The sequence below is a fragment of the Heptranchias perlo genome, chromosome 7, assembly GCF_035084215.1.
Source record: "Heptranchias perlo isolate sHepPer1 chromosome 7, sHepPer1.hap1, whole genome shotgun sequence".
Classification (NCBI taxonomy): domain Eukaryota; kingdom Metazoa; phylum Chordata; class Chondrichthyes; order Hexanchiformes; family Hexanchidae; genus Heptranchias; species Heptranchias perlo.
Window position 1 is genome coordinate 19,584,456 of NC_090331.1, and position 26,238 is coordinate 19,610,693.

General features: G+C 43.6%; 1 protein-coding gene across 15 annotated transcripts in view; it reads left to right on the top strand.

The window, feature by feature from the left end:
• The window catches only part of neb (nebulin), a 266,346-nt gene that overhangs the window by 83,104 nt on the left and 157,004 nt on the right, over positions 1 to 26,238 (top strand). For all 15 annotated transcript variants that reach the window (XM_067987151.1, XM_067987136.1, XM_067987143.1 and 12 more), the window contains 11 exons: positions 7,325 to 7,531; positions 8,404 to 8,508; positions 11,331 to 11,438; positions 12,304 to 12,615; positions 14,780 to 14,986; positions 15,087 to 15,191; positions 16,144 to 16,251; positions 18,315 to 18,626; positions 24,481 to 24,684; positions 25,389 to 25,493; positions 25,584 to 25,691. In XM_067987151.1, the coding sequence (XP_067843252.1) occupies positions 7,325 to 7,531; positions 8,404 to 8,508; positions 11,331 to 11,438; positions 12,304 to 12,615; positions 14,780 to 14,986; positions 15,087 to 15,191; positions 16,144 to 16,251; positions 18,315 to 18,626; positions 24,481 to 24,684; positions 25,389 to 25,493; positions 25,584 to 25,691 (1,881 nt within the window). The remainder of the gene's footprint in view (positions 1 to 7,324; positions 7,532 to 8,403; positions 8,509 to 11,330; positions 11,439 to 12,303; positions 12,616 to 14,779; positions 14,987 to 15,086; positions 15,192 to 16,143; positions 16,252 to 18,314; positions 18,627 to 24,480; positions 24,685 to 25,388; positions 25,494 to 25,583; positions 25,692 to 26,238) is intronic.

A 26,238-nucleotide genomic window follows, 5' to 3' on the forward strand; every position in this document is an offset into this window, starting at 1 on the left:
GAATTGCCTCCTTCTGTGCTGTATGATTCTATGATTCTATACTTATGATGCTAGAAAATGTCAACAACATAAGCTGAACCCCAAAAGAATTTGTTTCTGAAACTTTACTTCTGCCTGTAAACTCGAGAAAAGGGGAGACTATGTGGTGAAAGCCACAGTGTCCTGAGTTTGCTGGAATGGACTGTTTCAGCCTGCTCAATTCTTACAGCATTTTATTGTCCCTACTCTCTTTTTGTGTTTCCCTTCACCATGCACCAATTCCCTAGAGAGGAGTCTGGCAGATACATAGCTGCTTGGTTACTAATCTGAAATAATCTGCTGGATATATATTCTCATGAAATTTTAGCTTCAAATTTGAAAGAAATAAAATTTTCAGAGGTGCATTTTTGAGATGCATTTTGTTCTGTACGTTTATCAAATCTTCTTGTAATTTAAACACTGATGAGGCTGTGGCATGTAAGCCAGTTAAATTTTAATTTAGGGAAAGTCATGCTTGACCAACCTTATTGAATTATTTGAAGGTGTAACTGAAAAAGTAGACAAGGATAACATAGTAGATGTAATATATTTGGAGTTTCAAAAGCCCTTCGATAAGGTCATTGTAGACTCATGACAAAGGTCAGAGCATGTGGAGTCAGGGGACCTGTGGCAGAATGGATAGCAAGTTGGCAACAAAACAGAGAGTAGGGGTTAAGGGTAAGAACATAAGAACATAAGAAATAGGAGAAGGAGTAGGCCATGAGGCCCCTCGAGCTTGCTCCGCCATTCAATCAGATCATGGCTGATCTTCAACCTCAACTCCACTTTCCTGCCTGATCCCCATATCCCTTGATTCCCCTAGAATCCAAAAATCTATCTATCTCAGTCTTGAATATACTCAACGACTCAACATCCACAGCCCTCTGGGGTAGAGAATTCCAAAGATTCACAGTCCTCTGAGTGAAGAAATTCCTCCTCATCTCAGTCTTAAATGCCGACCCCTTATTCTGCGACTATGTGCCCTAGTTCTAGACTCTCCAGCCAAGGGAAACAATCTCTCAGTATCTACCCTGTCAATCCCCCTCAGAATCTTATATGTTTCAATTAGATCACCTCTCATTCTTCTAAACTCCAGAGAGTATAGGCCAATTCTACTCAACCTCTCCTCGTAGGACAACCCTCTCATCCCAGGAATTAATCTAGTGAACCTTTGTTGCACTGCCTCTAAGGCAAGAATATCCATCCTTAGAAAAGGAGACCAAAACTGTCCGCAGTCCTCCAAGTGAGGTCTCACCAAAGCCCTGTACAATTGTAGTCAGACTTCCTTACTCTTGTACTCCAACCCCTTTGCAATAAGGCCCAACATGCCATTTGCTTTCCTAATTGCTTGCTGTATCTGTGTGCTAACTTTTTGTGTTTCTTGTACGAGGACACTCAAGTCTCTCTGAACGCCAACATTTAATGGTTTCTCACCATTTAAAAAATATTCTGATTTTCTATTCTTCCTACCAAAGTGAATAACCTCACATTTCCCCACATTATACTGCCACCTTCTTGCCCACTCACTTAACCTGTCTATATCCCTTTGCAGACTATATGTGTCCTCCTCACAGCTTACTTTCCCATGTATGTACTCAGACTGGCAAAAAGTGGGAAGTGGTGTTCCAAAGGGATTGGTACTGTGACCACTGTTGTTCACAATTTACATTAACGATTTGGATTTGGGAATCAGAAGTGCAATTTCAAAATTTGCGGACGACACCAAATTGAGGGGTGTAATTAATACAATGGAAGAATGTGTCAAAATGCAAGAGGGCATTAATAAACTCACAAAAAGGGCATGTAAATGGCAAATAAATTTCAATATAAATAAATATGAGGTGGTGCATTTTGGTAGGAAGAATAAGGAGGCCACATGCTACTTGGATAATAAGAATGTAAATGAGGAGCAAAGGGATCTAAGGGTACAGATACACAAATCACTAAAGGTAGTGGCGCAGGTTATTATTGCCATAAAAAAGGCAAATCAAGCACTGGGGTTCATTTCTAGAGGGATAGAATTGAAAAGCAGAGAAGTGTAAAAGGAGAGTCCGAGAGCGAGAGGAGAGTCCGAGAGGTGAACGCAGTGTCAAAGGAGAGTCCGAGAGCGGGATGAGAGTCCAAGAGGTGAGCACAGTGTAAAAGGAGAGTTCCGAGAGCGAGAGGAGAGTCCGAGAGAGGAGCGCAGTGTAAAAGGATAGTCCAAGAGCGGGAGGAGAGTCCGAGAGGTGAGCGCAGTGTAAGAGGAGAGTCCGAGAGTGAGAGGAGAGTCCAAGAGCGGGAGGAGAGTCCGAGAGGTGAGCGCAGTGTAAAAGGAGAGTCCCGAGAGCGGGAAGAGAGTCCGAGAGGTGAACGCAGTGTAAATCTAAGGCAAGTATTAACAGCAGACAGCAGAGCTCGCACCCGTGATATGCTCCTCCTGCACTAAGGCAAGTATTGACAGCAAAGCTCGCACCCGTGATATGCTCCTCCTCCAGCCACGTGCTAGTGAGTATAGGAACATGAGAATAGACCAGAATGTGTGGCTGCAGGGATGGTGTAGGAGGGAGGGAGGGATTTAGATTCCTGGGACATTAGGACCGGTTCTGGGGAAGGTGGGACCTGGACAAGCGGGATGGGTTACACCCAAGTAGGACCGGGACCGATGTCCTCGCGGAAGTGTGCAGGAAGTGTGTCCAGCTGCAGCTACTGGCTAACCGCATTTCGGAGCTGGAGCTGTGGGTGGATACACTGTGGAGCATCCGCGATGCTGAGATTATCACGTTCAGTGAGGTGGTCACACCGCAGGTAAAAATTACGCAGGCAGAAAGGAAATGGGTGACCGCCAGGCAGAGTAAAAGGACTAGGCAGGAGAGCAGGAGTCCCCTGGGGCCATCTCCCTCTCAAACAGATATTCCGCTTTGGATACTGTTGGTGGAGATGGCTTATCAGGGGAAAGCAGCAAGAGCCAAGTTCATGACACCACGGGTGGCTCTGCTGCACAGAGGGGAGGAATAAGAGTGGCAGGGCTATATTGATAGGGGATTCAATTGTAAGGGGAACAGATAGGTGTTTCTGCGGCCGCAAACGTGATTCCAGGATGGTATGTTGCCTCCCTGGTGCTAGGGTCAAGGATGTCACGGAGCGGCTGCAGGGCATTCTGGAGGGGGAGGGTGAACAGCCAGTAGTCATGGTCCATATCGGTACCAACGACATAGGTAAAAAAAGAGTTGAGGTCCTGCAAGGTGAATTTAAGGAGTTAGGAGATAAATTAAAAAGCAGGACCTCAAGGGTAGTGATCTCAGGATTACTACCAGTGCCACGTGCTAGTGAGTATAAGAACAGGAGAATAGACCAGATGAATGTGTGGCTGCAGGGATGGTGTAGGAGGGAGGGGTTTAGATTCCTGGGACATTGGGACCGGTTTTGGGGACGGTGGGACCTGTACAAGCGGGACGGGTTACACCCGAGCAGGACCGGGACCGATGTCCTCGCGGGGGTGTTTGCTAGTGTTGTTGGAGAAGGTTTAAACTAGAATGGCAGGGGGAAGGGAACCTGAGCAGCAAGACAAAGGAGGGGGAAACAAGGATAGAAACAAAAGACAGAAAGGGAAGAAGCAATAGTGGAAGGCAGAGAAAACAAGGGCAAAAAACAAATAGGGCCATAGTGCAAAATAAAACTAAGATGACTACAACCTTAAAAAGACAAGTCTAAAGGCATTGTGTCTTAATGAGCGGAGCATTCGCAATAAGCTAGATGAATTAACAGCGCAGATGGATATTAACAGTTATGATATAGTTGCGATTACGGAGACATGGCTGCAGGGTGACCAATGATGGGAACTGAACATCCAGGGGTATTCAATATTTAGGAAGGACAGGCAAAAAGGGAAAGGACGTGGGGTAGCATTATTAGTAAAGGAGGAAATTAGTGCAATAGTGAGGAAGGATATTGGGTGGAGCTAAGAAACACCAAGGGACAGAAAACGTTGGTGGGGGTTGTCTATAGGCCCCCAAACAGTAGTGGAGATGTAGGGGAGGGCATTAAACAGGAAATTAGAGACGCATGCAAGAAGGGTACAACTATAATCATGGGTGACTTTAATCTACACATTGATTGGTCAAATCAAATTAGCAATAATACTGTGGGGGAGGAATTCCTGGAGTGTGTACGTGATGGTTTTCTAGACCAATACGTTGAGGAACCAACTAGAGAACAAGCGATCCTAGACTGGGTGTTGTGCAATGAGAAAGGTTTAATTAACAAAATTGTTGTGCGGGGTCCCTTAGGGAAGAGCGACCATAATATGATAGAATTCCTCATTAAGATGGAGAGTGAAGTAGTTGAATCTGAAACTAGGGTCCTGAATCTAAATAAAGGAAATTCCGAAAGTATGAGGTGGCTATGATAGATTGGGGAACTTTACTAAAAGGGATGATGGTGGATAGGCAATGGCTAATATTTAAAGAACGTATGCAGGAATTACAACAATTATTCATTCCTGTCTGGCGCAAAAATAAAACAGGAAAGGTGGCTCAACCGTGGCTTACAAAAGAAATTAGGGATAGTATTAGATCCAAAGAGGAGACATATAAAATTGTCAGAAAAAGCAGCAAATCTGAGGATTGGGAGCAGTTTAGAATTCAGCAAAGGAGGACAAAGAGGTTGATTAGGAGGGGAAAAATAGAATGAGAGTAAACTAGCAGGGAACATAAAAACTGACTGTAAAAGCTTCTATAAATATGTCAAGAGAAAAAGATTAGTGAAGGCAAATGTATGTCCCTTATAGTCAGAAATAGGGGAAATTATAATGGGGTACAAAGAAATGGTAGAACAATTAAACACATACTTTGGTTCTGTCTTCACAAAGGAGGACACAAATAATCTCCCAGAAATGTTAGGGAACCAAGGGTCTAGTGAGAGGGAGGAACTGAAGGAAACCAGTATTAGTAAAAAAAATAGTGCTAGGGAAATTAATGGAGCTAAAGGCTGACAAATCCCCAGGGCCTGATAATCTATATCCCAGAGTACTAAAGGAAGTGGCCCTGGAAGTAATGGATGCATTGGTGATCATCTTCCAAAATTCTATAGACTCGGGAACAGTTCCAACAGATTGGAGGGTGGCAAATGTAACCTCACTATTTAAAAAAGGAGGGAGAGAAAAAACAGGGAATTACAGACCAGTTTGCCTAACATCAGTAGTGGGGAAAATGCTAGAGTCTGTTATAAAGGATGTGATAACGGAACACTTGGAAGGCATTAACGGGATTGGACAAAGTCAGCATAGGTTTATGAAAGGGAAATCATGCTTAACAAATCTACTGGAGTTTTTTGAGGATGTAACTGGTAGAATAGATAGGGGAGAACCAGTGGATGTGGTGTACTTGGATTTTCAGAAGGCTTTTGATAAGGTCCCACACAAGAGGTTAGGGTGCAAAATTAAAGCACATGGGATTGGGGGGAATATACTGGCATGGATTGAGAATTGATTGACAGACAAGAAACAGAGAGTGGGAATAAACGGGTCTTTTTCTGGGTGGCAGGCAGTGACTAGTGGGGTACCGCAGGGATCAGTGCTTAGGCCCCAGCTATTCACAATATATATCAATGATTTGGATGAGGGAACTAAATGTAACATTTCCAAGTTTGCAGATGACACAAAGCTGGGGTGGAATGTGAGCTGTGAGGAGCATGCAAAGAGGCTCCAATGTGACTTAGACAAGTTGGGTGAGTGGGCAAGAACATGGCAGATGCAGTATAACGTGGATAAATGTGAGGTTATCCACTCTGGTTCTAAAAACAGAAAGGCAGATTATTATCTGAATGGTGATGGATTGGGAAAAGGGGAGGTGAACGAGACCTGGGTGTCCTTGTACACCAGTCGCTGAAAGCTAGCATTCAGGTGCAGCAAGCAATTCGGAAGGTATGTTGGCCTTCATTGCAAGAGGATTTGAGTACAAGAGCAGGGATGTCTTACTGCAGTTGTACAGGGTCTTGGTGAGACCACATCTGGAGTATTGTGTGGAGTTTTGGTCTCCTTATCTGACGAAGGATGTCCTTGCCATGGAAGGAGTGCAACAAAAGTTTACCAGACTGATTCCTGGGATGGCAGGACTGACGTATGAGGAGAGATTGATTCGACTAGGCCTATATTCACTAGAGATTAGGAGAACGAGGGGTGATCTTATCGAAACATATAAAATTCTAACAGGACTAGACAGACTAGATGCAGGGATGATGTTCCCGATGGCTGGGGAGTCCAGAACCAGGGGTCACAGTCTCAGGATACGGGGTATGCCATTTAGAACCGAGATGAGGAGAAATTTCTTCACTCAGAGGGTGGTGAACCTGTGGAATTCTCTACTACAGAAGGCAGTGGAGGCCATGTCATTAGATGTATTCAAGAAGGAGATAGATATATTTCTTAATGCTGAAGGGATCAAGGGATATGGGGAAAAAGCAGGAACAGGGTACTGAGTTAGACGATCAGCTATGATCATTTTGAATGGCGGAGCAGGCCCGAAGGGCTGAATGGCCTATTCTTGCTCCTATTTTTCTATGTTTCTAAGTTATGTTAAACTTGTATAGAACCTTGGTTAGACCGCACATGGAGTATTGTGCACAGTTCTGGTCTCCATATAATAGAAAGCATATAGATGCATTGGAGAAGGTGCAAAAAAGATTCACCAAGATGATACTGGAACTGAGAGGATATACTTATCAGGAAAGGCTGAGCAGGCTGGGGCTCTTCACTCTAGAAAAGAGAAGGCTGAGGGATGACCCGATTGAGGTCTTTAAGATAATGAAAGGGTTTGATAGTGTAAATGTAGAGAAAATGCTTCCATTTGTGGGGGAGTCCGTAACTAGAGGTCATAAATATAAAATAATCGCTCATAAATCCAATGGGGAATTCAGGAGAAACTTGTTCACTCAAAGGGTGACAAGAATGTGGAATGTGCTACCACAAGGAATAGTTGAGGTGACTAGCGTAGATGCATTTAAGGAGAAACTAGATAAGCACATGAGGGAGAAAGGAGTAGAAGGGTATGCTGATAGGGTTAGATGAAGTAGGGAAGGAGGAAGCTTGTGTGGAGCATAAACGCCAGCATAGACCAGTTGGGCTGAATGGCCTGTTTCTGTAACTCGATGTAATGTACCAAATAGTTGACAGCTCAGTCAATTTTAATATTTGTAATATGATTTTTTTTATTTTATGCATATTACTTTTTTGAGTGGGGCTATTTCAAAATGCAAATTAAAAAATCAGTTAACACTGCATACCTTTACTATTTAAATGAAAATGATTCTTTTTAATGTCTCCCTGCAGAACAATTACAAAATGGACTATAATACTTGGGTTAAAGGTATTGGCTGGGTGCCAATTGGCTCCTTGGATGTGGAGAAGGCAAAGAAAGCGACAGAGATAGCGAGTGAGAGCAAATACCGTCAACCTCCTGACAAGTTAGCATTCACAAGCATCCCTGATTCTCTTGAGATAGTTTTGGCCAAGAGTAATGCACAAATAATGAATAAGGTAAGCGTTGTTGGACAAATCAACGCGTGGTGTCCAAACTCTTTTTCTTCAGACATTCACTTTTTAAGTTTTCTATCCCAAGTTTTCTGCCTGACTCTCTCCTCGTTTCTCAGGCGCTGGCGGGCTATTTGGCTGCAGAAGGCATCGCAGCCAAGCCGGTGCTGTTCTCACCCAGCGTTCACATGTTCCGAACACAGCGTACTGAATAGCAATCAGCAGCAGTGACTCTGGCTGATTTTTTACTCTCCCTAGCCCGAGGCATTGAAACCAACTATTGAGCCCCAACTGCAGGTCTGCCTGACACTGGGACTAGGCCCCAGAGCCTGGTGGTCTGTATGGCTTGATGCTACGCTGGGAGGTGGCTTTATCCACTGGACCACTCATGGCAGGGATGGGAGAGAGTGAGTCTGTTCTTCAAATATTTCACATAATGACTCAGGGCGGCAGTGGTCTGCTCAGAGGCCTATGACAGTGCTGTTTTTACACCAGTTACTGGGAGATGTGTGAATAAACATGTGTGCTCTCCTGATTTTGGAACAGCACCTGGGCTCTGTACAGATCTCCCCTCCACCCGCCCCCCCCCCCCCCGCAACCCCCCCGCCCTCCCTCGCAACCCCCCCCGCCCTCCCTGAACTACATGATTGAGATCAGAACTTGTTTAGGGAGCTAATTGTGGCAGTGGAGATATGTTCTACCATTTGCTGAGTCAGATGTTGGGAATGAACAAGCTGCGCCATTAACTGCTCCATGAAACTTTTTGCGATTTGTAAGATCGCAGACTTCAAGATGAGTGTTATTACTTCTCGCTCAGACATTTTTATGCTGCTTTTTAAAAAAAATATTGTGGGATTAATTCTTACATTTTTTGACAGAAATTGTACACTGAAGCATGGGATAAAGACAAGAACAAGACCCACATTACTCAAGACATACCAGAAATTGTGCTGTCCAAAAGCAACCAGATGAATATGAGTGAGGTAGGTCACTAGCACGCTGCGGTAAATATGCAAATAACTCACGTCTTCTGCTGTGTTTGTGATCAAGCTGCGAATGTTGGCGAATCCTTCTGTTAAGGGATTACTTTTCAAATTTTGGGAAGCTAAACCCAAGTGTTGAAAATTTTAAAATCATGGCCTAAGCTTTCCACCTTCCCCCCAACCTTGGTGCGTATTTCCTGATGAGGGCACAGAGTTGCCACTTTAAACCCAGCCAACTTTCCAGCCTTGCGGTTCAGTTCAATGAGTCGGGTGACAACTGAAATTTGCCCCTTTTACATTGCTGGGTAGAGTTCATAGCACTGGTAGCAACAGCAATTTTATATGTGGCCACATACCTCCCTAAATGGCTGCAGTAAAGTCACACAGGCCATAGTGTGGGAAACTATGAGTAGAAAAAACTATGACAGAGTTCAATGTGGAGAAATTTGGATCTGAATAAGACAAATCAGAATATTTTCTTAATAATGAGAGACTAGGAGCTGTGGAGCAGCAAAATCTCAAACTCTCTCTCGGGTCATTTGAAATTTTCAACGCTGAAATTGATACATTTTTGTTGCATAAGAATATTAAGGGATATAGAGAGCAAAGGCGAGTAAATGGTGTTGAGGTACAGACTAGCCATGATCTAATTGAATGGCAGAACAGGCTTGAGGGGCTGAAGGCCGATTCCTGTTCCTATGTAGACCTCACTTTCATCAGAGTAGTGCATGCTAATGTTATTACAATGAAGCAAGAGGGGGTTCTACTTCAAAGCTGAACACCCAGGACAGATTATCCTGGTCCTATCTCTGATCTAGTGCTGAATGGCAGTAGCGTACCTGAAATCTACTGATTCTGTCCAAGCTAAGGAGCACTAGTATTCCCTGTCCCTGGCCATTAAAATGGTTCAGGCCCAACTCTGCTGCAGGTCCAGCCTGCTGGCAGGGCCAAAGGCTGCGGAAGGGCAAGGAAATTTGAATGCAGATTTCTCAGGCTGTGTGTTTGGCCTCCAAGATTGGGACTTTCTGGATGCTGACGGAAGGCCCCATTGCCTGTAAACATCCTGAGATGGTCCTGAAAGGAAGAAAGAGCACTTACCTTCCTGTTTTCAATCTGATCCAGGATCAATGCAGACCCTCTGCTCTAGGAGGCAGGCTATAGCACCATGAAGGCTGGGAACGCCCCCTCCCATCTTAATTACATCTCAGTGATGGGCCTACAGCAACTCCAGGTGTAGGCACAATTCCACCTCTCCCCTTCCCTGGGGAAGCCCTGGAAATCCCAAGGCAGTGTGACAGGGGTGAAGACCTGGTAAAACAGGTCTCTCTCCTTTTATCCTGAACTTTGCACCCAAGAAAATAAGCTTCCCCAGGGGCAAAGGTCAGGAAAATCAGCCCCAATGTATATATATTTCAAATTATGTTAACATCAGTGGAAATGATCTATTAAAAGCAAGTCTTGATTCAAGATGAGCACTAAAACAAGTAGAAAGACTGAAAAAGAAACAAATGGCCTGTTACTTGTTGAAGGTTTTAACAAATCCTTTATAATGAAACAGGGTAGAAACATAGAAAATTCACAGCATAGAAGGAGGCCATTCGGCCGATCGAGTCTGTGCCGGTCGAAATAGAGCTACCCAGCCTAATCCCACTTTCCAGCTCTTGGTCCGTAACCTTGTAGGTCATGGCACTTCAAGTGCACATCCAAGTACTTTTTAAATGTGATGAAGGTTTCTGCCTCTATCAACCTCTCAGGCAGTGAGTTCCAGACCCCCACCACCCTCTGGGTGAAAAATTATTTCCTCAACTCCCCCCTAATCCTTCTACCAATCACTTTAAATCCATGCCCCCTGGTTATTGACCACACTGCTAAGGGAAATAGATCCTTCCTGTCCACTGTATCTAGGCCCCTCATAATTTTATACACCCCAATTAAATCACCCTTCAGCCTCCTCTGTTCCAAAAAAAGCAACCCCAGCCTATCCAATCTTTCCTCATAGCTAAAATTCTCCAGTCCTGGCAACATCCTCGTAAATCTCCTTTGCACCCTCTCTAGTGCAATCACATCTTTCCTGTAATGTGGTGACCAAAACTACGCAGTACTCAAGCTGTAGCCTAACTAGTATTTTACACAGTTCTAGCATAAGCTCCCTGCTCTTATATTCTATGTCTCGGCTAATAAAGGAAAGTATTCCATATGCCTTCTTAACCACCTTATCTATCTGTCCTGCTACCTTCAGGGATCTGTGGACATACACTCCAAGGTCCCTCACTTCCTCTACACCTCTCAGTTTCCTCCCATTTATTCCCTTGTCTTGTTTGCCCTCCCCAAATGCCTCACACTTCTCCGGATTGAATTCCATTTGCCACTTTTCTGCCCACCCATTGATATCTTCCTGCAGTCTACAGCTTTCTTCCTCACTATCAACTACACAGCCAATTTTTATATCATCTGCAAACTTCTTCATCATGCCCCCTACATTTAAGTCTAAATCATTAATATATACCACAAAAAGCAAGGGACCTAGTACTGAGCCCTACGGAACCCCACTGGAAACAGCCTTCCAGTCACAAAAACACCTGTCGACAATTACACTTTGCTTCCTGCCACTGAGCCAACTTTGGATCCAATTTGTCACTTTCCTTTGGATCCCATGGGTTCTTACTTTTTTGACCAGTCTTGCTAAAATCCATGTAGACTACATCAAATGCACTACCCTCATTGGTCGGGGAGCAGGTTCATGCTATTCCAGTTGTACTCAGATACAGGGATGGATTAAATGGTGTTATCAACTTCCTATCTTTCTGTTCTTTCCCTTTTAGAAATTATATAGATCTGGCTGGGAGGATTCAAAGAAGAAAGGTTATCACTTGATGCCTGATGCCATTTCAATAAAGGCTGCAAAAGCTACAAGGGACATAGCCAGTGATGTAAGTTTTTTTATCCTGTGTCTTTCTCAGATATAATCTATTACACCATTAGCCCCCGGAGACCTTATTTTCAGTATAGTCATCAACTCCACATAAATAGTTAAATGAAGCAGATAGCATTATGTGTATTGTACACAGGATGGTAGATAATTTGGGATGTGTCACTTGCTGGGTTAAACTGACATTCTTTTGAAGTTGCATCATTTGTAAGTGCAGCAATCCTCTTGCATTGAAAAGATTTTTTTTAGACATTTCAATAAATGTATTCTTTATATATGATTGATTCATAATCAGCAAATTTAGTCATAACATTTTTGTTTCCTATTTGTCCTGTATGAATGTTTTGCTGTGTTTATTGGTGTTACCATTAGGAGTGGTAGAATTGAAAGTTTGTATTTGCTTGCTTGATTAGACAACAACAATAAATGAGAAAGTTTGAGCAGATTGGAGATTTAATAACCAATTTTCCAAATTCCTGCTACTGCTGGCGAGCCTCAGCCTCCCAGCTGTGCGTTTCGGGAAACCGTGGGTGCACTGGCCACGATTTCCCATCCATTATTTTTAATTTTAATGGATGGAAGTTCTGTGATAGTGTGCCACGATTTCTTGATATGTGCATCGATGCTTGAGTAACACGGATCGAGAAAATTGTCCTTTGGTCTGCAGCACACCTACAATTCACACACCTTTGAAATCAATATTGCCAGTATATCCTGCGTGGTTAACCTCACATAAGAACAATTGTATTAGTCTAGCATGAGTACAATGCAATGAAACAGTTAAATGTAACAATGAATTAGTGTATTGTACATTAAATGCAATGTAAGAGTTTCTCAATTAATACTAATCTTGTGTTTCATATCAGTACAAATACAAACTAGCCTATGAAAAGGAAAGGGGAAAACACATTGGTTTCCGCAGCCTGCAGGATGACCCCAAACTTGTCCACTTCATGCACGTTGCTAAACAGCAGTCAGATCGCGAGTACAAGAAAGACTATGAAAAGTTCAAAACAAAGTACAACACACCATTGGACATGTTCAGTATTACAGCTGCTAAGAAGTCTCAGGAAGCGGTCAGCAACATCAACTACAAGAAACTCATCCATCACTACGTAACCCTTCCTGACTCATTGAACGTGCAACTGGCCAAGAACATGATGAATATACAAAGTGATGTAAGTCATTAAAGTAAAACGTATTGGACATTTATTACCTGCAATAACTGTACAGTCAATATCTAATAAAAGATGCAGAAATATGAATTATTCAGTCACTAAGGCAATGAATTCATTAGCATGCACGTCAGCCCTGTCCAGCTTCCCCAGTGACTCAGCTGGTCAAGGCGGTGAGTAGCTGAGCAATAGAGATCGGGAAGGTTTGAGTTCAACAACTGGTCTAAGGGTGTTCAGCTCAGTGGTTGCACTCTTGCAATTGAGTCTGAAAGTTTTGGGTTCAAGCCTCATTCCAGGCCTTGAGCACATAATGTAGGTAAACACTTCAGTGCAGTCCTAAGTCAGGGAAGAAAAGAAAAACTTGCATTTATATAGTGCCTTTCATGATCTCAGGACGTCCCGAAGCACATTACAAGCAATGAAGTTTTTTTTTTGAAGTGTAGTCACTGTTGTAACGTAGAAAATTGTAATGCGGTCTTTTTGATGAGTTGCTAGATCAAGTCCCCATCTGCCTTTCAAAGTGGATGTAAGATCCCATCACATTATTTGAAGAAAAATGGGGATTTCTCCTGGTGACCTGGGCAATATTTATCCCTCAACCAGCATCACTAAAAACGATTAAACAGATGTTAAATTGAGGTCCTGTCTGCCTATCCAAGTGGATATCAAAGATCCCTTGGTATTATTCAAAGAAGAGCAGGGAGTTTTCCCGGTGTCCTGAAGAACATTTATTCTGCAAACAACACCACCAAAACAGATTAGCTGGTCATTCATTTCAAAGCTGTTTTCAAATTTGTTGTCACATTTGCCTACATAATAATAGTGACTACACTTCAAAATGAATCTATTGGCTGTGAAGCGCTTTGGGACATCCCGAGGCCATTAAAGGTGTGGTAAAAATGCAACTTCTTTTGGTGTCCTTGAGTTGGGATGGGGTAATTGGCCGAGATCTCTGCTCCTGCTAGCTATGAAAAAGAAAAGTTCTTAAAGATAAAACCCGACACAAATGTTTTGCAAGATTATTGGCCTTCCATTTTTGAAATTTTCTTTCATTTTCAAACTTTCCAGTAAATACAAAAATGGTAAAATAATGCATCCTGTTACAGACAAACCTTAAGCTCTCAGGCCTATTGGCTGATATTTCTAACTCTTGCAGCAGATGTCTTATTTGCTTTATCAGTGTTTCAATACATTATATTTCATAATTTACTTGGGGAGTTACAAAGGATGCTTAGAGTTCTTTCAAGCCCCTATTGCGAAATGGTTTAAAAAATTACTGGAAACTAGAGTGGCACAAATGGGAGCCACATTTTCACTGGCTGCTTGCATCACTGTGTGAAATTGGGAAAGGCAAGACTGCATATGGTACTCAAATTTATGCTCACTGAGCTTCGATTTTTAATGTTCAAAAACAACTGAGAAGATAGTCGGTCCTTTACACTCATTAAACATGAATGATGGGTTTATTTGTACATTGAAAGTTTACCTTTCTGGCAGGGTTTTGCACCAACAATTTTTATATGGCAGCCCACCCTTCCTCATGTGAAGGCGATTTGTCTTTTACAGATGTAACTTGCCATTGTTAGACATGTTTATGTTCTTGGTATGAGGTGATGTGTCATGTGCAGTTGATCATAACTGAAAATCTTATACCTAGGATTTGCCTATTGCCGCTAAATTGGTGAACACTATCACTGTTGCTGCTTTGATGTACTGCAGATAAACTGGGAACTTTATTAAATGCAATGATCCTACAATTTATGGCTAAAAAAGAGTACTGAATTGTTCCTGTCTTTAACCTAATTAGCTTGTGTCCATGATTGCCCTTGCAGTGGACTCTTACTCTGTGCTGTGCCATGATAGAGTGGGAGCCAGATAGGGAGAATTGAAGAACGATTCTCTTGCATGCCCTACATGTCTAATTCTGAGGGTTATTGGTAAAGGCCTCAGAGTGGATAAACTGCTTATCTTCTTGGCTATGGAATTCGTGTGAGTCAGGGAAACCAAAATAAAAGAATAAAAAAGGGGCGTAGTCAGGAACTCTCACATTTAGGGGATACTAATTATAATTGGCTTCTATAGCAGTTTTTTTTTATGGTTGTCGAGTTTGAAAATAGCATTCATGTATTAGCATGCGGCTGTCTAACCTTTCTGCCTGTTATTTCAGAATCTCTATAAGTCAGAGTTCACTGGCTTTATGAAAGGCACAGGCTGGATCCCCATTGGCTCACTGGAGGAGGAAAAGAACATGCGAGCTTCAAATATCCTAAGTGAGAAAAAGTACCGGCAACACCCGGAGATCTTCAAATATACCATTGACATTGACTCTATGCCTATGGAGTTGGCAAAAGTTAATGCCAAAATTATGAATATGGTAAGAAGACCTTCTGTTAAAAAGCATTGGTTGTGATGGTCCTTCATATGGTTGCATGATTGAAAGAATCCATTATTAATCACAATCTATTACCTTGCAGCACTTGTACAAGGAAGACTGGGAAAAGGACAAGACTCAGATCCATGTGATGCCAGACACACCAGAAATTACTCTTGCTAAAGTGAACCAGTACAACATGAGCCAGGTAAGTTCAATGGATCGGTCTGAATTCCCTCTCATTGTTGGCTACGTTTGAATAGAAATTGTGATTTAGCAAAGAAATCCAGTCCAATTCAAGCTATACAGGGAAAGTGAAACAAGAGGATACGGTAAAATGGATCCAATGAGAAACTGTTGTGTAAGACAGCAGCTAAGGGATTTACTTAACACAAGCCCCCCCCCCCTCCTCCACACACACACTAGAACACTCAGCAATAATATAACTATCATGGCACAAGAATTAATATATCCAACAGCCTTATCTGTTTCAAGGAACCTGTCTGCAATCAAACATTGACAGCAGAAAATTCAACTGCATGTCACTCAAAAGCTTCAGCTACAAGGCCAATAACATGAAGCTCTATCAGCTAGAGGATAAAGCAACTATTTAATTGCTTGGATTCAGATTCCAGCAAGGAGGAAAAATACCTACAAGATCACCATCCCTATCCTCTGGAGAAAGAAAAGCAATCTTCCAGTTTGAAACAAAATCTACAAATACAATGACTAAAATATTGACATTTAGCAGCTATATACCGTTAGCTGAGCGTGAGATATGAGGCAATAATTGGATCAGGAGATTCTGATAAACTTGAGAGAGAACCTCAATCTCTCTAGAATGTTACCAGGGGCCTGAAATTCAGTTACTGTCCTGTATCTGTTAGACATCTTTTGTTCTATGATATAAACAGGCTGGTGCTGGTTTGCATTTTGAGTTATTTGTTACTCTTGAAAAGACTAACATTACACTTGAAGATTTCCAGCAGCGCATGACTGGTATTGGAGTCATTTTGGTTCTATTTGGTACCAGAATGCAAAAAACATATAGCAGGTAGTTACATATCACTCTTCTGCATGTTTTTCTTTATCTCAACTGTTTCAATTCATACTGTGGGGACAAAAAGAATAATTTTAATTCGTATTATCTTCCTTTATAGAAAATGTACAAGCAAAGCATGGAAGAGGAAAAGAAGAAGGGATGTGACCTCCGTGCTGATGCCATCCCCATCAAAGCTGCCAAAGCTTCAACTGATATTGCTAGCAATGTAAGTGTTTTCACAGCAGCCACAGAAATCTATTATTTTCCTTTGTCGCTGAGATCTCTGCGCTCCTCCAATTCTTGCCTCTTGCACATCCCCAATTTTAATCGATCCACTATTGGCGGCCGTGCTTTCAGCTGCCTAGGCCCTAAGCTCTGGAATTCCCTCTCTAAACCTCTCAGCCTCTCTACCTCTCTCTCCTCCTTTAAGACGTTCCTTAAAATCTACCTCTTTGACCAAACTTTTGGTCACCTTCTTAATATCTCCTTACACGGCTCGGTGTCAAATTTTATTTGATAACGCTCCTGTGAAGTGCCTTGGGACATTTTATTATGTTAAAGGCGCTATTTAAATGCAAATTGTTGTTGTTGTCTTACTTTCTGCCAATTTTCTCCTCTCCTAAAATGGCTGCTATCTTGCCCAAGTGACCCACTTCATGTGTGAATTCTTTCAGCAGGCTATTTGACAGTGAGTGTCATCACAGCTGTGCCAGATCCTGTCCTTACCAGTTTATCCACACGTGCACCTTTCCAGCATGGGTGATGGTACAGTCATCGATAGGCACGATGGGCCGAATGGCCTGCTTCTGTGCTGTATCATTCTAATAGCAAGAGCCTTGGCCAACTTTCCCATCCTGAAACCAGGTTTCTGAGGCCAAATGTAACAATGTTACCACTACCCTGGTTGAGATCAACTAAATCAGCAAAGATCAAGGATGGAGTATAATGTGGGGAAATGTGAAATTATTCACTTTGGTAGGAAGAATAGAAAAGCAGATTTTTTTTAAAAGGTGAGAGACTGAGAAATGTTGGTATTCAGCAGGATTTAGGTGTCCTTGTACACGATTTACTGAAAGTTAACATGCTGGTACAGAAAGCAATTAGGAAGGCAAATGGTATGTTAGTCTTTATTGAAAGGGGGTTGGAGTATAAGAGCAAGGAGGTCTTGCTGCAATTATATAGGGCTCTGGTGAGACCTCACCTGGAATACTGGATACAGTTTTGGTCTCCTTACCTAAGGAAGGATATACTTGCCTTAGAGGCAGTGCAGCAAAGGTTCACTGGATTGATTCCTGGGATGAGAGGGTTGTCCTATGAGGAGAGATTGTGTAAAATAGGCTGATATTCTCTGGAGTTTAGAAGAATGAGAGGTGATTTCATTGAAACGTATAAAATTCTTAGAGGGCTTGACAGGGTAGATGCTGTGAGGCTGTTTCCCCTGGCTGGAGAGTCTAGAACTAGGGGTCATAGTCTCAAGATAAGGGGTCGCCATTTAGGACCGAGATGAGGAAAAATGTCTTTGCTCAGAGGGTTGTGAATCTTTGGAATTCTCTACCCCAGAGGGCCGGGGATGCTCAATTGTTCAATATATTCAAGATTGAGATCGATAGATTTTTGGACACTAAGGGAATCACGGGATATGGAAATAGGGCAGGAAAGTGGAGTTGAGGTTGAAGATCAGCCATGATCTTATTGAATGGCAGAGCAGTCTCGAGGGGCTGTATGGCCTACTCCTGCTCCTATTTCTTATAGTCTTATGTTCTTATTGTACCTGAACTTTGCTCCTCACTAACTGAATCAGCGCAACCAATTTGGGAAGTTTTGTTACTATATTTTCACAATAGCAAACATTGGTTGGAAAGCAGGGTGAGCACCTGCCCACCTGGACTTTCAGCAACCAAGGCGTTAAACCTGATGGTGTATAGATTTTACAGTGAATTTTGATCTGACTCCCCTTTATCATTTATTGTTTTTTTTTTAAAGGAATCTCTTCAATAAAGATTGTAATGTTATTTTTCATTCAACTTTCTGAGCTGAGTTTGGACATGAAATCAACCAAGCTGCATAACACTTTGTTCCATTTAATCTTCTTCACAATTGTGCCTCTGTGAATTTACAGTATTTTGAAGTATGTGAAAAAGTCTGAGGACTGTTTGTATTCAAAAATGGAAGAAAATTGTTTCAAAACACATTTTACCTTCCTAATTCAGTACCTTGAGATTTGATATAGTTTGGAAGATTTTTTTTTTACTTACGAGTATTATTGTTTCAACCATTACTTTCTTACAGTATAAATATAAGCACGCTTACGAGAAGGCTAGAGGGAGGCACATTGGTTTCCGCAGCCTGCAGGATGACCCGAAACTGGTCCATTGCATGCATGTGGCCAAGATGCAGTCTGACCGTGAATATAAAAAGGATTATGAAAAGAGCAAGACCAAGTACCACACGCCGATGGATATGTTCAGTGTGATAGCTGCCAAAAAGTCCCAGGAGGTGGCTACTAATGCCAATTACAGGCAAGAATTCCACAACTTCACATATCTACCTGATGCCATGAGCCTGGAACTTTCCAGAAAGATGATGCAAATACAAAGTGATGTAAGACCAATTTTACTGTTTGAAGCCATTTTAAAATTCTGAACTGAGTTTCATTCATTAACAGAAATGACTATTGGAGATTCAGCCAAGCTTTTTTCAGTTGCAGTGTTCCTATGTTGGCCAATTAGTGTAGAGACATTGGCCTCAATATTTACTGGGAGGCGCGGTGGGAGCAGGGACAACGCGGTCACAGGAGGGGAATCCCAAAAATCCTGGGAACACAGATGTCCTGCCGATATTAACGGCAGGACTTCATTATCATTTTTTTCTTCTGTTTCCTGACTGGCAGCCGGCCAGATTGACAGGAAAACCAGCAGCAGGAGGCCGCAGCTGGGGCCCCTTGGGGAGAGACCGGGGCTTGGTCGGGAGAGTGGGGCGGGGCGGCCGATTGTAGAGCAGGAGGCTCGAGATTGCGGGGGGTTGGGGGGGGGCAGCCAATCGCGGAGCAGGAGGCTCGAGATCAGGGGTCGGGGGGGGGGGTTGGCGGTTAGCTGATCGTGGAGCAGGAGTCTTGAGATCGGGAGTCATGGGGTGGGAGGGGGGTCGGCCAATTGTAGAGCAGGAGGCTCGAGATCGGGGGGGTTGGGGGGGGTTGGCCAATTGTGGAGCAGGAGGCTCGAGATTGGGGGTCGGGGGGGGTCGGCCAATTGTGGAGCAGGAGGCTCGAGATCGGGGGTCAGGGGGGGTTTGGCGGTTAGCTGATCGTGGAGCAGGAGTCTTGAGATCGGGAGTCATTGGGGGGGGTCGTTTATCGTGGCTGCGAGGAGATGCCACGATCGGCAGAAGGGAGGCCAAAGCTTTTGCTTGAGGGATTGAGGGGAGCAATCCTGTTCCTTCTGGCCCACAAGGAGAGCTCTGAAAAGCACTTATCCTCTGCAGCTGGCTGTTCCTGTCTCCCTGTCGCTTCCAGGTTTCCCGAGCCCTGGGAAACTCAGCCGGCAACTGTTAAATTTAAATTAGGCTCTGTGGAATATGATAATGCAGTTTTCCGCCTCTCCAAGACAGGACACACGCATGGCACCGTAGAAATGGCAGCAGGCGCGTATGTGGTGGGTTGAGGATGCCGTCCCCGTTTTAAAAATTCTATCCACCACGCCCCCCGACCCTCCCCGCCCATCAAGGGGGGTGGTGGGGGTTAATATCGACCCCATTGTAAACCAACCAAAAAAGAATATATTTACAATTTCATTGCATATAGTGACCAGTGTAATTCTTTCTCTATAAAATACATATAACTTGTGGTCAAATCTATCTGTGGCTACAGCTATCTATAATCTATTATCACTATTAAATTACTATTTGACTTTAATACCCCCAAGCATTGTATAGCAACTAATACACCTATGTCATTTTATACCAATGGAGCTTATAAATGATTATTAATGTATGATTTATAAGAAATACTGAAAAATACAGGTATGAGTTATAAATTCCAGCTTCTCCAGTCTATCCACGTAACTGAAGTCCCTCATCCCTGGAATCATTCCAGTAAATCTTTTCTGCACCCTCTCTAATGCCTTCATATCCTTCCGAAGTGCGGTGCCCAGAACTGGACACAATATTCCAGTTGTGGCCGAACCAGTGTTTTATAAAGGTTCATCACAACCTCCTTGCTTTTGTACTCTGTGCCTCTATTTATAAAGCCCAGGATCCCATATGCTTTCGTAACCGCTTTCTCAACCTGCCCTGCCACCTTCAACGATTTGTGCACATATACCCCCAGATCTCTCTGTTCCTGCACCCCTTTTAGAATTGTGCCCTTTAATTTATATTGTGGGGAGCGTGGGGGGGGTCGGCCGATTGCTGAGCAGGAGGTTCGAGATCGGGGGTTGGGGGTGGGGTCGGCCGATCGTGGAGAGCAGGAGGTTCGAGATCGGGGGTTGGGGGGGGTCGGCCGATTGCTGAGCAGGAGGTTCGAGATCGGGGGTTGGGGGGGGGTCGGCCGATCGTGGAGAGCAGGAGGTTCGAGATCGGGGGTTGGGGGGGGGGTCGGCCGATCGTGGAGAGCAGGAGGCTCGAGATCGGGGGTTGGGGGGGGTCGGCCGATCGTGGAGAGCAGGGGGCTCGAGATCGGGGGTTGGGGGGGGTCGGCCGATCGTGGAGAGCAGGGGGCTCGAGATCGGGGGTTGGGGGGGGGGTCGGCCGATCGTGGAGAGCAGGAGGCTCGAGATCGGAGGTTGGGGAGTGTCAGCCGATCATGGAGCAGGAGGCTCGAGATCGGGGGTTGGGGGGTGTCGGCTGATCATTGAGCAGGAGGCTCGAGATCGGGGGTTGGGGGGGGTCGGCCGATCGTGGAGAGCAGGAGGCTCGAGATCGGGGGTTGGGGAGTGTCGGCCGATCATGGAGCAGGAGGCTCGAGATCGGGGGTTGGGGGGGGGGTCGGCCGATCATGGAGCAGGAGTCTTGAGATCGGGGGTTGGCGGGGGGGGTCGGCCGATCATGGAGCAGGAGTCTTGAGATCGGGGGTTGGGGGGGGGGTCGGACGATCGTGGAGCAGGAGTCTTGAGATCGGGGGTTGGGGGGGTGTCGGACGATCGTGGAGCAGGAGTCTTGAGATCGGGGGTTGTGGGGGGGGTGGTCGGACGATCGTGGAGCAGGAGTCTTGAGATCGGGGGTTGTGGGGGGTGGTCGGACGATCGTGGAGCAGGAGTCTTGAGATCGGGGGTCTCCAAATAATCAAGTCTCCAAATAATTGCGTATTTATTTTTCATTCATTGTTATATTAGTTTGATAAAGTGCCACATAATAGGCTTGTCATCAAAGTTGAAGCCCATAGAATAAAAGGGCAGTGACAGTGTGGATACAAAATTGGCTAAGTAACAGGAAACAGAGAGTAGTGGTGAACGGTTGTTTTTCAGACTGGAGAGAGGTATACAGTGGTGTTCCCCAGGGGTTGGTACTAGGACCACTGCTTTTCTTGATATATATTAATGACTTGGACTTGGGTGTACAGAACACAATTTTGAAATTTGCAGATGACACAAAATTTAGAAGTGTAGTAAACAGTGAGGAGGATAGTGATAGACTTCAAGAGGACACAGACAGGCTGGTAGAGTGGGCGGACAAATGGCAGATGAAATTTAACCCAGAAAAGTGTGAAGTGATACATTTCAGTAGGAAGAACGAGGAGAGGCAATATAAACTAAAGGGTACAATTCTAAAAGGGGTGCAGAAACAGAGAGATCTGGGAGTATATGTGCACAAATCGTTGAAGGTGGCAGGGCAGGTTGAGAAAGTGGTTAAGAAAACATATGGGATCCTGGGCTTTATAAATAGAGGCACAGAGTACAAAAGCAAGGAGGTTGTGATGAATCTTTATAAAACACTGGTTCGGCCACAACTGGAATATTGTGTCCAGTTCTGGGCACCGCACTTCGGAAGGATGTGAAGGCATTAGAGAGAGTGCAGAAGAGATTTACTAGAATGATTCCAGGGATGAGGGACTTCAGTTATGTGGATGGACTGGAGAAGCTGGGGTTGTTCTCCTTAGAGCAGAGAAGGTTGAGAGGAGATTTGATAGAGGTATTCAAAATCATGAAGGATCTAGACAGAGTTGATAGAGAGAAACTGTTACCATTGGCGGAAGGGCCAAGTACCAAAGGACATAGATTTAAGGTGATTGGCAAAAGAACCAAAGGTGACATGAGGAAAATCTTTTTTACACAGCGAGTGATTATGATCTGGAATGCACTGCCTGATGGGGTGGTGGAGGCAGATTCAATCGTGGCTTTCACAAAGGTGTTGATTAAGTACTTGCAGGGCTACAGGGATAGGGCGGGGGAGTGGAACTAGCTGGATTGCTCTTGCATAGAGCCGGCACGGACTCGGTGGGCCAAATGGCCTCCTTCCGTGCTGTAACCATTCTATGATTCTAGTTACTGATCAAAACTGTGAGATTTGCATTTTAACATTTCAAAAGTTAGAATAAATATCGCTTTATGAACTTTGCAGTAAGTATATGCTCAACACCTATCATAGTCTATCAATGGGACTCAAGGCGGATAAATCCCCTGGACCTGATGGCTTCCATCCTAGGGTCTTGAGGGAAGTGGCAGTAGGGATTGTGGATGCTTTGGTGATAGTTTTCCAAAATTCCCTGGACTCAGGAGAGGTCCCGGCAGATTGGAAAACTGCTAATGTAACACCGTTATTTAAAAAGGGTAGTAGGCAGAAGGCTGGAAATTATAGGCCAGTTAGCTTAACATCTGTGGTGGGTAAAATTTTGGAGTCTATTATTAAGGAGACAGTAACGGAACATTTAGATAAGCATAATTTAATAGGACAAAGTCAGCATGGCTTTGTGAAGGGGAAGTCATGTCTGACAAATTTGCTTGAGTTCTTCGAGGATATAACGTATAGGGTGGATAAAGGGGAACCAGTGGACATAGTGTATTTAGACTTCCAGAAGGCATTCGACAAGGTGCCACATAAAAGATTATTACTTAAGATAAAAAATCACGGGATTGGGGGTAATATTCTGGCATGGGTGGAGGATTGGTTATCGAACAGGAAGCAGAGAGTTGGGATAAATGGTTCATTTTCGGACTGGCAACCAGTAACCAGTGGTGTTCCACAGGGGTCGGTGCTGGGTCCCCAACTCTTTACAATCTATATTAACGATTTGGAGGAGGGGACCGAGTGCAACATATCAAAATTTGCAGATGATACAAAGATGGGAGGGAAAGTAGAGAGTGAGGAGGACATAAAAAACCTGCAAGGGGATATAGACCGGCTGGGTGAGTGGGCGGAGATTTGGCAGATGCAATATAATATTGGAAAATGTGAGGTTATGCACTTTGGCAGGAAAAATCAGAGAGCAAGTTATTTTCTTAATGGCGAGAGACTGGAAAGTACTGCAGTACAAAGGGATCTGGGGGTCCTAGTGCAAGAAAATCAAAAAGTTGGTATGCAGGTGCAGCAGGTGATCAAGAAAGCCAACGGAATGTTGGCTTTTATTGCTAGGGGGATAGAATATAAAAACAGGGAGGTATTGCTGCAGTTATATAAGGTATTGGTGAGACCGCACCTGGAATACTGCATACAGTTTTGGTCTCCATACTTAAGAAAAGACATACTTGCTCTCGAGGCAGTACAAAGAAGGTTCACTCGGTTAATCCCGGGGATGAGGGGGTGGACATATGAGGAGAGGTTGAGTAGATTGGGACTCTACTCATTGGAGTTCAGAAGAATGAGAGGCGATCTTATTGAAACATATAAGATTGTGAAGGGTCTTGATCGGGTGGATGCAGTAAGGATGTTCCCAAAGATGGGTGAAACTAGAACTAGGGGGCATAATCTTAGAATAAGGGGCTGCTCTTTCAAAACTGAGATGAGGAGAAACTTCTTCACTCAGAGGGTGGTAGGTCTGTGGAATTTGCTGCCCCAGGAAGCTGTGGAAGCTACATCATTAGATAAATTTAAAACAGAAATAGACAGTTTCCTAGAAGTAAAGGGAATTAGGGGTTATGGGGAGCGGGCAGGAAATTGGACATGAAGCTGAGTTCGGATCGGTCAATGCCCTGTGGGTGGCGGAGAGGGCCCAGGGGCTATGTGGCCGGGTCCTGCTCCGACTTCTTGTGTTCTTTAGATTTGTGGTTGGGATCAGATCAGCCATGATCTTATTGAATGGCGGAGCAGGCTCGAGGGGCCGATTGGCCTACTCCTGCTCCAATTTCTTATGTTCTTATGTAATCACTCTGCACCTCTGTATTGTAATTAATAGATAAGGCATATGCAGGTTAAAATCAATCATTAAATATAAGTTTGCCTTGTGATTCTAGTGACATTGTTTTGCTTAGTTTTATGTAACATGTATAGAATTGTGAAGATTCAAGTGTTGCCTTTGAATTGCTAGAACAATTATAAGTCGGACCTTCAGTGGCTGAAGGGGATTGGCTGGACTCCCATTGGTTCATTGGACGTTGAGAAGGCTAAGAAAGCAACAGAGATTGTGAGTGACAAGAACTACCGCCAGCGCCCAAACACCTTCAAGTTCACAAGCTTGTCCGACTCTATGGAAATGGTCCTGGCCAAGACTAATTCACATATGATGAAGAAGGTAGGTATTAGGAAAAAGGAATATTTCATTGTGATGGTGATCTTTTGTCCCCTTTTTTGACTTCATTAATATTCTCTGCTCCCTGACCTCCCTTGAAGGTGTTAACTCCTCATTTGTGTATAGTTTCACAAGAACGAGTCATCAATCTCCCAAGTGCCCATTATTTATATATGAACCTAGTCAGTGAGTGTCATCAGGCTGCTCAACTCAAGGGGGGAGGGTGGTGGGACTTCACAGCTGAGCCCAACCTTGGCTTCACCAGACGGGTGCTTCCAGCAGAGATTGCTGGATAGCGGTCAAGAATGGGAACTCTGACCTTTATTCACCTCCCTAACCCAGAGGCACCGAGGCCAGTTGTACCACCCCCAACACTGCCATGACTGAGATCAACTCACTCAGGATAGATTGGGAACCTGGAACCTTCCTGTTCTGAATCGCTCAGGTACCCACTTGTTAAACTTGGGGAGCCTAATGATAATTTCTTTATAGCTTAATAAGGAATTAAATGCAGTTAGTTGTGCGCTTCGCTTAAAATGTAAGTTAGATATTTATAAGATGGAAATTAAGAATCACAGGGATATCTTTCCAGTTTTTGCAGTACAATAACAATGACTAAATCAGTCCTAAATCTGTAATCTTTCTTTCCAGGGCTTTTACAGTATTTTTAAAAGAAATTCAGACTTATTTACCCTCTTATTTCACAGAATCTGTACACAGAGGCCTGGGAGAAAGACAAAAATAAGGTCCATGTGATGTCAGATTTTCCGGATATCGTACAAGCCAAGGCTAACGCAATCATGATCAGTAACGTAAGAGAAATTTAAAAATGATTATCATTTAAAAAGCATTAAGATTCAAGTCCTGAATAACTGGTAGGAAATGTCTTCTCCTCTTTGTAGAACAAGTATAAACTGGACTGGGAACAATCCAAGAAGAAAGGTTATGACCTCACACCTCATGCTATATCAATAACGGCTGCCAAAGCTTCCACAAATATTGCAAGTGATGTAAGTGAAAATAGTTTTGTAATTGTTTTACTGCTTTTAAACCATGAAAGGTGGTTTGACCTGTCTAATAATAACAGGTTGGATTTTAATATTCGTGAATGCATTTACCTCAACTTCTTTGTTGCAAATAAACATTTTTTAAAACAGGAAAAGGCCATTTAGTCCAGCAAATCCATCCCTTTTTGATAGATCTCAATCCCACCTACTCATCTTCTCACCATATCCCTTACTCTCTTCTCTCTATCTAAATGCTTCATGAGTTATTTATACTGTCTGCTTCAGTTTTCCCTGGTACCTTGTTCTACAAACCTATTATTGCTTTGTTATAAAGATTTCTCCTAACTTTCCAATATTTAACTCATGCTCCTGGTGTACTTTAACACAGTGAACAACTTACGTAGATGAACTTTGTCCATTACCTTCGAAATGTGAAAACTTCAATTAGGTCACCTTAAAGTTTTCTTGCCTTTTTCTTCACCTTTCCCCATAACTTAAATTTTTGATACCCAGTATCATCTCTGCACCATCTCAAGCATTATTAGCAATT